General features: G+C 40.6%; 1 protein-coding gene and 1 non-coding gene across 2 annotated transcripts; one reads left to right on the forward strand and one right to left on the reverse strand.

Annotated features, from left to right (window-relative positions):
* Positions 1-1,372: 1,372 nt before the first annotated feature.
* Positions 1,373-1,479, reverse strand: LOC133802691 (small nucleolar RNA R71). The gene has a single exon (XR_009877436.1). It is a non-coding gene; the product is annotated as a small nucleolar RNA R71 (small nucleolar RNA).
* A 5,673-nt stretch (positions 1,480-7,152) lies between these two features.
* LOC133800260 (uncharacterized) lies at positions 7,153-8,055 on the forward strand. The gene is made up of 2 exons (XM_062238214.1): positions 7,153-7,467; positions 7,600-8,055. The coding sequence occupies exons 1-2, from the start codon at positions 7,153-7,155 to the stop codon at positions 8,053-8,055; spliced, it is 771 nt and encodes a 256-aa protein (XP_062094198.1).
* Positions 8,056-12,780: the final 4,725 nt, after the last annotated feature.

Below are 12,780 nucleotides of genomic sequence, written 5' to 3' on the forward strand. Positions count from 1 at the left end.
TCCCTATTATGAACTAATGCAATTTCAATGTTCTTCTTCTTCATTCTTCTTCAATTCCATATAGCCTGTGCTTAATGATTGATTATCGATTGGCCATCTATAATCATTTTATATATGTTTTTAAATCAAAATCTGAGAAGTGAGGTTTGAAACTGCTGTGGTTGTATTGGACATAATTGTAATTTGGAATGAAGGTATCCATTTTAATTGTGTAACTGTGTATTAAGTTGTTGAGATTAATGCTACCTTGGTGGTTCAATTTACCATAGAAATATAGGAAATTGTCATCTAGGTTGAGTCTATAATTCATAGTATGATTATAGGATGTTGTATCAACTTGTTAATTGAATTAGGCAGGAAGAAGAAGAACTAGTACTTGCATTAGGGAATGATAGGGAGGATAGTTGATGAGATTAAACATCCTAATTATTTCTTCAGTGTTTAAATCAAAGGTTTTACTAATAGTGTTATTTTATTTACTTTTCAATTATTGTTTCTGAATATTATAGTTTCTTTTGCTGTGTGACAAAAATCAAGAATTTAAATTGATCAAATAGAAAAGAGAAGTTAATTGACTGGTAATTGAAAATTCAATCCTTGAGGACGATACTTGGTTTCTTTACCAAATTATTACAAATTGCGATTGTGTGCACTTGCATAGCAAAAATATCGCAACAAGTTTTTGGCGCCGTTGCCGGGGACTGAAAATAATTATCAATATCAGTTTGATTAATTTTTATTCTAATTTGATTTTAATTTCTCTTGTTTCTAATCTGTTTAGTTGCTTAATTTATCTATCTCAGGTGAATTGTGTTATATGCGTAGCAGAAGAGAAGCAGACAATCTTGTTCCTTTGAATCCTGAGATTGAAAAATCTTGCAAGCAAAACAGAAAGAACAAGAGGGAGGCCCAGAAATCTGTAAAGATGGCACAGAATGATGGGGATGACATGAATGTTTTAATTCCTGGAATTGCACAAGGGGGTCAGGCTCAGAACAATGCTGAGAGGAGCCTGAGAGATTATGTACTGCCCACTCTGACGGGAGTACAAAACATTATACGCTCACCAGCTGTAGAGGCTAACAACTTTGAAATCAAGCCAGCTATTCTACAAATGGTGCAATCCTCTGTTCAATTTAATGGGTTGCCTTCTAAAGATCCTCACACCCATTTGTCTAATTTTTTGGAGCTATGTGGAACTTTTAGATACAATGGGGTGAGTGATGATGCAATTAAACTTAAGCTTTTCCCATTTTCTCTGAGGGACAGAGCTAAAAGTTGGCTGAACTCGTTGCAACCAAACTCTATTGTCACCTGGCAAGATCTGGCTCAGAAGTTTCTGTCAAAATTCTTCCCTCCGTCCAAAGCTGCTAAACTGAGGGGAGAGATCAATAATTTTTGCCAGAATGATGGAGAGTCATTGTACGAAGCTTGGGAGCGGTTCAAGGAACTCTTGAGAAGATGTCCTCATCATGGCATTGAACAGTGGATGTTAGTACAAAATTTTTACAATGGTTTATGTCCCACAACCAGAACCATTATTGATGCTGCAGTGGGTGGTACTTTTATGAGCAAGAGTGCAACTGGTGCTTATGAGCTGCTGGAGGACATGGCCATAAACAATCATCAGTGGTCGGAGGAAAGATCATCAGGAGTCAGAAAGGTAGCTGGGGTGCATGAGCTGGATGCAATCACTGCTCTAATAGCACAAGTAGCCTCCTTGACGAAACAGTTACAACAGAGCATTGTATCTGCTAATGCAATTCAAATGGCAATTAGGTGTGAAATTTGTGGTGGTTCTCACTCTATCGATCAGTGCCCTATCAGTATGAATAATAACACTCCGATGGATCACGCTCAAGTTCAAGCGGTGGGAAACTTTCAAAGGCCACTCAATAATCCATTCTCCAATACCTACAATCCTGGGTGGCGAAATCACCCCAATTTTTCTTGGAAGAATAATCAGGGCCAGCAACCTCAGTTTCAGGGCCAATTTCAGAATAATATGCCTCAGCTACCTATGCATCAAGCCTCTTCATCACAACAGCCTAGGCCTCAACAATCAATGAATCAAGCTCCACCTGAAAGGCCTAATGAATTGCAAGCTGCATTATTGACCCTCACCAACACTCAAACTCAGTTTATGATAGAAACTCGCTCATCCATCAGGAATCTTGAGATGCAATTTGGTCAATTGGAAAATATGTTACAAAGTAGGCCTCAAGGAAATTTGCCAAGTAATACAGAGGTGAATCCTAAAGAGCAGTGCAATGTAATCTCTTTGAGGAGTGGGAAGAAGTTGGAAGAGCCAGTCAAGAAGTCTATACCTGCACCAAAAGTTGAAGTTGAGAATGAGGGTAAGGTAGAAGAAGAGGTTATTGAAGACCTTGAAAAGAATCAGTCACCAGTGAGTTATGAGCACCACATCAAGATTCCATATCCTCAGCGACTTCAAAAGAAGACACTTGACAAACAATTTTCGAAGTTTCTAGATATTTTTCGAAAACTTCACATTAACATACCTTTTGCCGAGGCACTTGAACAAATGCCAAGTTATGTGAAGTTTATGAAGGAAATACTGTCCAGGAAGAGGAAGATGGAGGATTATGAGACGGTGGCACTCACTGAAGAGTGCAGCGCCATTCTGCAAAGGAAGCTTCCTCAGAAACTGAGAGATCCTGGGAGTTTCACAATACCTTGCACTATTGGGAATTTTGAGAGCATGAATGCTCTATGTGAATTGGGGGCGAGCATTAATCTAATGCCGCTTTTTGTGTTCAAAAGATTGAAGCTTGGGGAAGCAAGACCTACAACAGTGACTCTTCAGTTGGCAGACAGATCAATAACACATCCTTGGGGTATTATTGAAGATGTTTTGGTAAAAGTGGACAAGTTCATCTTCCCAGCAGACTTTATTGTACTTGATATGGAGGAGGATGCCAAGGTCCCAATCATTCTTGGAAGACCATTCTTAGCCACAGGACGAGCTTTAATCGACGTACAAAAGGGGGAGTTAAGGTTGCGAATCCAAAATGAGGAAATAAGTTTTAATGTTTTTACAGCAACTGAAATTCCTACCTGTTGTAGAGTTGACGTGGTGAATGATTGTCAAGATTCAATTGGTAAAAAGAAGAAGAAGACCAAAGAACGATTTCGAACAGTTCAACGTCGTATGAAAAGATTATTATGTGGCAAGTTTGAAGGTTTCGATGACATTGGGGATAGTTTCAATATTCTCAACAGTAGAAGGGAATTCCCCTCGTATGACACGATGGCTCTCAAGGATGCAAGGGGTGGACTTGACCCAAGTTAAATGTGTATAGAGTTCAACGTCCGGCTAAATGATGTTAATGACAGCGCTTTTGGGAGGCATCCCCTTCTTTTAGTTGTTTTGCTTTAGTTTTGAACAATTTTTAAGTGTTGTTTTGGTTTTTATTATTTTGGACAATTTTTGGTTTATTTTTGTAAGTTAAACCGTGAAAAGCGTGAGAATTACTTCACTCCTCCGCCGCAGTACTCTCCATACCAGTGGCCACTACCGCCACCTCCTCCGCCATACTGATGTGGCGTCAGGTAAGTTCTCTTCCTTTGTTCTTTTCTTTATCACATTGGGGACAATGTGCATCTTAAGTTTGGGGGGGAGCTTATTTTGTGTTATTTTTATTTTGTGCATTGTTTATTTTAGCTTTTAGTCTCTTGTGTTATTTTCTGTTGTTTGTTTAGTGTAACTGTTAAGCCATCATTCTTGTCTGTTGTTGCTTTGTCTTTGCTTGTGAAAAGGAAATTGAATTCAACTGTGTGCTTGGTTCAATTGTTTTAGAGTTTAATTTAAAGGTTTTGTGGGAAATTTTTAATATGTTTTGAAAATGCAACATTTTGGATTTTATTATATATGTTTGACTAGGGTTGGTGGTATGACAATTTGAATTTGATAGAACTTGCATTATTTGGCCTTTGAGGCGAAATCCTTGATGACATGTGTTTTGAAAAGTGATTTAGGCAATTTTATTGGATCGATTGTGCTTTTCAAGCCAACCTTGATTTAATTTTCCCTAGATACCCTCTTTGAGCCTAAAAGTCTACCTTTTATTGTTAAACACTTGTTTTGAGCTTAACTGAATACTTTATTATTTTTCAGTTCCTAGATTTGTACCATGAGCTTATAAAATATAAAAGGGGATTGATTTATAATTGGTGTTACTCTTGTGTATTGGTGTTGGCAATAGAAAAATTCAAGAAAAGATTGAGAAAGAAGAAGAGAAAAAAAAAACAAAAAAAAGAGATTTGAGAGAAACTACTTTTCTTTTGATGTTCCCATTAAAATGCATAAGTTTGGGGGAAATGTAGTATAAAAAAAAAAAAAAAAAATCTAGTGTTTAAATTTCTCAATCTTTGGAAATAAAGAGGATCTTTGGGTTGTGTTAAATTGTGTTGTGAATATCAAGATTGGGTGTAAAGTTTATATGCTTATGGTAACCTTGAGCCTAAATGACAATTTCATCCACCCTTGCCTAAGCCTAACGCTATAACCCGTGAAAGTCCTTTTGATTTCAAAACACGTGTTATTTACATTAGTGGAGAAGGTTAAGTAATGCAAGCATATTGAAAAATTGGTTTGTGGAATTGTCTGGAATGAGTTGAGCATATATGATAGACTCCAAGTGTTGATTTCCCTAATTGAACTTTACAAATTGGACTTTAAGGCAATTGAGCTGAAATTCTGGTTATTAATATTGCAATTGAGATTTCATGAGTTTTGGCAAAGCAGTGTAGATGGTAATGATGGTTTAGCTTGTTCGTTTTTCGTTTGTTTCTTTTTGTTAGTTTAACTTGGTCTTTACTCGAGGGCGAGTAAAGGTTAAGTTTAGGGGAGTTTGTTGAGTCTAGTTTTTGTCATGTTTAGGTGATGTTTTAAGTAGTCTTTTATTTCGTTTTTCCTTCATTTAGTGCAGGTTTATGCTTTGTTTGTTTGTCTTTGTGAATATCAGGAAGAATTGAGTATTTGGAGGAAAATGTCAAAGAAAGGGAAGAAATAACCAAGTTTTCCAACATATTTTGAGAAAGGATGGATCTAAACATGATTTGGAAGTGTTGGTGAATTTTTGGGATGAAAACTTGAAAAATTGAGAAATCCCTTAAGAGCCACGGCATGAGCAAAGTAGAGCCGCGGCTAGGTGGTGAAACAAAACCATTGTTTTGGAAGGGAAACACGAGCCCCGGCATGGCTAGAGAGGGTCGCGGCATGGATAGGCCTCAACCTAGAAATCTTACACACGGGCTGCGGCATGGCTGACAAGGGCCGCGACGTGGAGAGAACAAAATGCCCAGAACTTTAGACACGGGCCGCGGCATGGTGCATGTAATGCCGCGGCCCGCCTCTTTTAAAAATTGAATCCTAGGTTTTTATCAGGCGAAAAAGAGAGAAGAAAGGGGCATGTACGGATCTGAGGGAATTTGGGCTTGAAGGCTGAAGGCTTGGAGTATTCAACATACATGTTTTTCTTCTACTTTCTGGTGTTATCTTTAATTTTCTCTGTGATTAGTATCGTGATTATGAACTAATTTGTTGTTTAGGATTTTTAATTGAATCACTTGAATCCCTATTATGAACTAATGCAATTTCAATGTTCTTCTTCTTCATTCTTCTTCAATTCCATACAGCCTGTGCTTAATGATTGATTATCGATTGGCCATCTATAATCATTTTATATATGTTTTTAAATCAAAATCTGAGAACTGAGGTTTGAAATTGTTGTGGTTATATTGGACATAATTGTAATTTGGAACGAAGGTATCCATTTTAATTGTGTAACTGTGTATTAAGTTGTCGAGATTAATGCTACCTTGGTGGTTCAATTTACCATAGAAATATAGGAAATTTCCATCTAGGTTGAGTCTATAATTCATAGTATGATTATAGACTGCTGTATCAACTTGTTAATTGAATTAGGCAGGAAGAAGAAGAACTAGTACTTGCATTAGGGAATGATAGGGAGGATAGTTGATGAGATTAAACATCCTAATTATTTCTTCAGTGTTTAAATCAAAGGTTTTACTAATAGTGCTATTTTATTTACTTTTCAATTATTGTTTCTGAATATTATAGTTTCTTTTGCTGTGTGACAAAAATCAAGAATTTAAATTGATCAAATAGAAAAGAGAAGTTAATTGACTGGTAATTGAAAATTCAATCCTTGAGGACAATACTTGGTTTCTTTACCAAATTATTACAAATTGCGACTGTGTGCACTTGCATAGCTTAATTTTCGCAACATTGCAGACCATCCTCAAGCAAAAAGTAAGGTGGTGAGTGAGTGCATAAAGCGACGATTGTTAGATCCGAAAACAAAGTACAACCCACGCGATATAATGAACACAATGATCAATGAATACAGTGTATGAATATCGTATCAAAAAGCATGGAGGGCCAGAGAGAAAGCAAGGGAGACCATGTTAGGTTGCCCACAGAATTCATATCATTTCCTACCAGGATTTCTTTTTAATTTGCAAAAATGTAACCCAGGTAAAAATTTTGTTTATTTTAATATGTATTGAATAAAAACAATATTGCGTTATTAGTGTAACGAATCATTTACAACCACTAATCATTATATGTATATTATTATTTTAAATATAAACAATTGTATCAATAAAGACGTTTGTTTATTGAATTCAGGTACAAAAACAAATCTTGTGGTGGACGAGAACAATAGATTTAAATATTTGTTCTTTGCTATTGGAGCATCTATAAAGGGATGGGAAAATTGCACACCTATAATTGTGGTCAACAGAACATTCTTGAAAGCTTCATATGGTGGGACGTTGTTGACAGCAAGTGCTCAGAATGCTAATAGGAAGATACATCCTTTAGCGTTTTGAATCATTGACTCAGAAAATGATACATCATGGGAATGGTTCATGAATAAAGTAAAAGAAGCTTATGGTGAAAGAAATGGCCAATGCATCATATTTGATAGACACTAAAGCATTAAAAAGGCCATCGACAATGTGTATGACGGTACAACGCTTGGAGTGTGCACTTACCACCTACTAAAAAACATACAAAAAAACTTTAAGAAAGGTGGGGAGGACTTGAAAACAACTTTCAATGGTGCATGCAAGGCTTACAACAATAATGAATTTCAGAAATACATGCTTGATCTTGATGGAATTGATAAGCGTATACGTAATTACTTAACAAATGAAGTTGGTTTGGAGAAATTCACAAGACTGTATAGTAACAACAACATATACTCAACCATGACATCCAACATTGCTGAATCAATTAATTCGGCAATAAAAGAGGTTAGAGAATTACCGGTGACACCGTTGGTTGAAGCATTGAGGTGTTTGGTACAAGAATGGTATCTAAAGAACAAGAATGTAGCAGCATCTACTTTGACAAGGTTGCCTGCTACACCAGACTTAATGATTCGAAAAAGGAGAGATGATTGTGCACAATACAAGGTAAGAAAATGTTTATTATTAAGAAATAACAAAAAACAAATTTGTTTACATTAAAATTCCTTCCAAAAAATTCATTCTAATAAAATAAATATGTGTTTGTCTATTTTGTAATTAACATATCTTTTTAAATAGGCTAAATCATCGAATCTAGTTGTGTTCACTGTTTATGATGAGGAAACACCCTGCATTGTAAACATGGAGAAAACAACATGCACCTGTAAGAGATTTGAGTATGATGAAATGCCTTGTTCCCATGCAATGACAGTCATCATAAAGAGAAATCTAAATTGTTATGATTATGTCTCATACTACTACACAAATGAAGCATACATGGCAACTTATGAAGACTCAGTAATGCCATTAGGAGATCAACATTCATGGGAAATACCTGCAGAACTAACACAACATGAAGTTTTACCACCATTGACTAAACGTCCAGTAGGAAGGCCGAAACAAACTAGGTATAAAGCTTTCAGTGAGTATAAAGTACATAATATATGTGGTCGTTGCGGCGGTAAGGGCCACAACAAGAGAACATGCAAAAATGAACCAGTAATGAAGACTACCAATAAGGAGAAGAAAGTTTGAATATGTATTGTTTGAATTTTAATTATTGTATTCCTATTAAAGATCTATGTGAGACAAATATTGTTGTATTACTCACGAAAAGTTTTTGAAATTATTTTGTTTATTTTGAAAAAATAAATTATAGAATACATCTAGTTACAATAGAGAACTATTATTTATTTAAAGAATGTAAGATGCAAAATCAACTATTAAATATAGAAATATGTTCATACTTGTTTGTTATGTGTTACTGTTAAAAATAAAAAATAAAAAACTTAAATTATAAACACATGGAAATAAACAAAAAAAATGAACTGCTCTCACAAATAAAGTAATAAAAAAATATTTAAAGAAACGCTAAGAAATAACGAGTAGTATTTTGAAATGTTGATTAAAAAAAATATGCGATTTATTTGTATTATCTAGCATTATAATAACATTTGATAATATAAAAATGATTTTCATTTGTACATGAATAAAAAATAAACTGTTGACGCTGTTCTTCGGCAACAGATAATTATATGAATAAGGAGAGGGATTAGTGCTAAATGATGAACTGTAATAGATGAATGATCTCAAAGGAAAATTATAACTCGAATACTTTTTTAGGTGGTTCAAAGGTTAAAATCCTTCTAGTCCACCAGCAAATATTATTGATATATCTCTGATATTCCTTACATGGTATTTCTTTACAAATTAGAAGCCAACCCTTTGCAACTCCCAGGGTCTCCATATTTATAGGGAGAGGACACCTGGGTGTTGGCAAAGGAGGTCATCCCGTGACCTTCTTACCCATCATGTCACTTCTGTGACATTCATGATTAATTCCTAAAATCTGACAATGAAGTGTGGTCTAATCAATAGGTAAGGGGGATAATGGGCCGCATGGCCCAAACCAGTCGTGGGGTGCCTGAACACGCACGTTTATGCTGCGTGTCCGAGAATTCAGGAATGGAGTACACACGTGACATCTGATATGTGCACGTTTACATTGCGTGGTTGACTTTATAAAGGGTCGGAGGTGTCAGCTCAAGCTCGTACCCCGAGCTTGATGTAGTCTCAGCTCGTGGTGTCCACGCTGCTGACCCGATGCCTTAGTAATCTCACTAAACCTTTGGCTATCTCTAGCTAAAGAGGTAGAGACTTGTAACAGCAGCTCCGGGTAGGTGGCTTCCACGTGGCTAATGGAATTATGCCCTTTTCCAGCTCGCTAATAACCCGGGGATATTTAGGGCGTACATTTTCCCCCCAAGCCCCTGCTCGTGGCATATGACGTCACCTGTGGCCACAGTGGGGGCTTTTAGGCTTCTTTGTGGACTCTTCATATCCTGCCCATTATGTTGTATCGGATACGTGGAGCATTGTGGTTGGTGACGGTCCATCTTCTGAGAACCGCATTAAATGGCCTAGCCTATCTTCGGCCGTCGTTTCATCTTTCGAGTTGTGATCCTCGTATCCCACATCAAGACAATCGAACGACCCTCATCCTTTGGCCTTTTACGTATATATAAGGCTGACCACCTTTCACATGAGCCACCCTTTTATTTGAAAATTTTCTCCTCTTCTTCTTTCTTCTCAGTCTCAAAACCCTTTCTTTCTTCCGGTCACTATTCCCGACGTTCCTGAGTTTCAGACACGAAGGCTCTTTCGTGATTCCGGTACCAGCGATTCCAACAGGACTTCAACCCAGACGCTCCTTTTTGTCTTTACACATCAAAAAATTTATGTAAGTCCTCCGTTTGTTGCATGCTTTAAATGTTTTCCCTTTTCCTTGCTTAGGTAAACCTTCTTCTTAGTCGAATGCAGTAGGTTGCTTGTCTTTTGTTTTTCTTTGCTGGTATTTTGTGCGTAGGTTTTTATCCTAGGGGTATCGACCGTAGGAAAGAGAATGCTTAGGAGCATGACTCATAGGATACAACTCTGGGGTGATTTTCTAGGTAAAAGTTTTTTATGCCTGTTTGGAACAACAAGTTTCTAGGGTGCAAAAACTGGGTAGCTTAGGGGACACACTTCACAGGCGGTTTTTCCTTTCGAAACTTTCCTTCCAAGGAAAAATTTATCCAGACCCTCTTGACACATGGATCCCGAGCAATCGGGGACCCGTTGGGAGCACAGGCGCGTGTTCATAAAACCGCGTGGTCTCACTCGCCTCGGGCTGAGATTACCTCAGCCCGTGTAAAGGAAACCTTTCTTCGCGCAAGATTCTTTCTTATGCTTAGGTCGCCTTTTCTAAACTTTCTTCTTTGTTCGTTAGGCGACCAGATGGGACCCAAGAAGAGCGCATCCAAGAAGAGTGCTGGCAGCTCGTCTTCCCAGCAAGCCAGCAAAGGGAAAGAGGTGGAAACAGACTCCCCGATTCCCAACTTTGGTCCCACCGTGGAGAAGGAGGTCGAGGTGGGGCCCGACGCCTTTTTCGAGGCCAAGAGGATCACCTCAAAGGTCAGCACCCAGGGGAAAGTTAACAAGATAATGCTTTCCCACAATATAGAGATAGGGAAAGGCGCCGTGGACGCTCGACCTCCCCTTGAGGGGGAGCGGAGCTGCGCGCCGCTCGACGAGGAGTTCGCAGCCTAGAGCGATAAACATCTCAAGACTGGGGCCTTTCTTCCCCTGGACCAGTATTTCGCGGACTTCTTAAATTACGTGAAACTGGCCCCCTTCCAGCTCCCCCCTAACTCCTACCGTGTGTTAGCGGGGTTGAAGTATTTGTTCCTGAAGCAGGAATGGGAGGTCCCCACGCCGGCGGACATCCTTTACTTCTTTTGCCTCAAAGCCAGCCCGGAGCAACGGGGGCGAGGTGATGGGTTCTACTACCTGACCTGCTTTCCCAATTCGACTGCGATCATCGAGCTGCCCAGCCACCCCAATGACTTCAAGGATCAATTCTTCATGTCAAAGGGGTTTCGCAACTGCGAATACCATTACTTCAAACGTCCTCGTAAGTTCCTTCTAACTTTAGCTCGCGATCTGGTTGCTGATTAGTCTCTTTTCATTCGTTACGGACTTGAAAACTATCGTGCAGCTATTTTCGCGAGGACGGCTAAGTCGGTGACCCTTGGGGGTTAGTACGAAACCTTGGCGGGGCTCCCCCCAAGTGAAAAAGACTACCGCCAGCTCGTGTCTGATGAGACGATGCTGGCGTGTAAGTTAATCTCCCCGGGCCAGACTCTGGCCTTGAGGAGACCGCGGACGATCCCCGCTGCTCGCGAGATGGCGCCCATCCTCGAGGAGGAGGCCGCGGATGAGGACGAGAACGAGGAGGACGAGGTGCCCCTCGTGCGCCGGAAGCGGGCTCTAGAGGTCGCCTAGGAGGTCAATTCAGAGAGGACCCAGTCCGGGGCAGCAGTCGGCCCCTCCGGCCAAGGTAACCCTTACTTATTTAGGGACTTAGACAGGGCCGCCGCATACCTACGGCTTGCTAGGTTTAACCCCAGCCAACTCGTTCACCGCCACCAAAACGACCCAGACCGCAACATCACTCTACTCCAGTGTGTTGACCAGCTCGTGTTGCGTTATGACATAGGCCGCCCTAGGGGTACTGTAGTAGTAGATAATACCCTGGCCTTTAGGTCGGCCTTTTTTTAGGAGTACGGGACCAATCTTAGGTCGTGGCCCTCCCTTCTAGAGGGTGTAGTAGCTCCGGGTCTTAGGCAGTATGTAGAGGAGTCTAGTCCTGAGGCGGATTCAGACCTAGAGCCTCCTCTCACCCGTGAAGTCATTATCTTAGACTCCCTCGTAGAAGCTTCAGGGCTGGAGGTCGTGACAATAGATTCCTTCTCTAGCTCGGAGGGTAGGACCTTTTTCAATACATACTTTAGCTTGTTTGTTATCAAAGTATTTTTACATGTATATTAATGCTTTGCTGTCTTTGTTTTAGACGAGGAGATGTCGCAGCCCGGGGGTAACAATCTGCGATCTATGTTCCAGGGGGGAAACCCTTCCTCCGGGCCATCAAGGCCCTTGGTGAAGAGGCTCCGGTTGGCGAAGAAAGCTATTGGGACTTCCTCCATGTCCCCGGCCAAGGGGAAAAACCAGGGTCCTACCGCCATGGAGAAAGTGCCTCCATCCCCTCCTGCAGTAGAGAAGATGGCTCCACCTCCCCCGCGACCTCCTATCCTTGCCCGGGAAAAGGAGGTGCTAACCGGGACCTTGGCGGCTCCGGCTCCAACTGTGCGCATCCCGGTCAACACTCAGGCCCTGGAGAAAATCCCCGAGGCCTTTCGAGGGACGGTTTACGAAACTGCGAGCTATACGGTGGATCATTACTACAACGCCACCCCAAGGGACTTGCAGGAGATCGATACGAGGAGCCTCGAGAACGTGATGGAGTCTTCACTGGGGATGACCCTCATGGTATGTTTGCTTTACCATTGGTTCCTTCTGTTTAATTCCTAAGGCACTCACCTCGCATCTTTTAATCTTGCAGGCAGCTTTGGCTCTCCACCGGAGCATATCTCGGTCCAAGGCCAGGCTTGTATAGATCAGGGGCGAGCATCAGGCTGTCCAGGCCGCCCTCACTTCCGCTCAGCAACAGGAGCAAGATGCTAAAGCCGCCCTAGAGACTGCGCAGGCCGAGCTGGAGGCATCTCAGACCAAGCTGCTGGAGGCCGAGGCTACCAAGGTCGCCCTGGACGCCGCGAAGGTGGAACTTGAAGAAGCCAAGGCTGCCCTTGTGGCGGAGAAGGCATCCTCCAGCTCCTCCATGGAGGCCATGCTGTACCAATGCTGGGCCTTCAACTCGGATGG

Source organism: Humulus lupulus, chromosome 9 (assembly GCF_963169125.1).
Source record: "Humulus lupulus chromosome 9, drHumLupu1.1, whole genome shotgun sequence".
NCBI classification, from domain to species: Eukaryota; Viridiplantae; Streptophyta; class Magnoliopsida; order Rosales; family Cannabaceae; genus Humulus; species Humulus lupulus.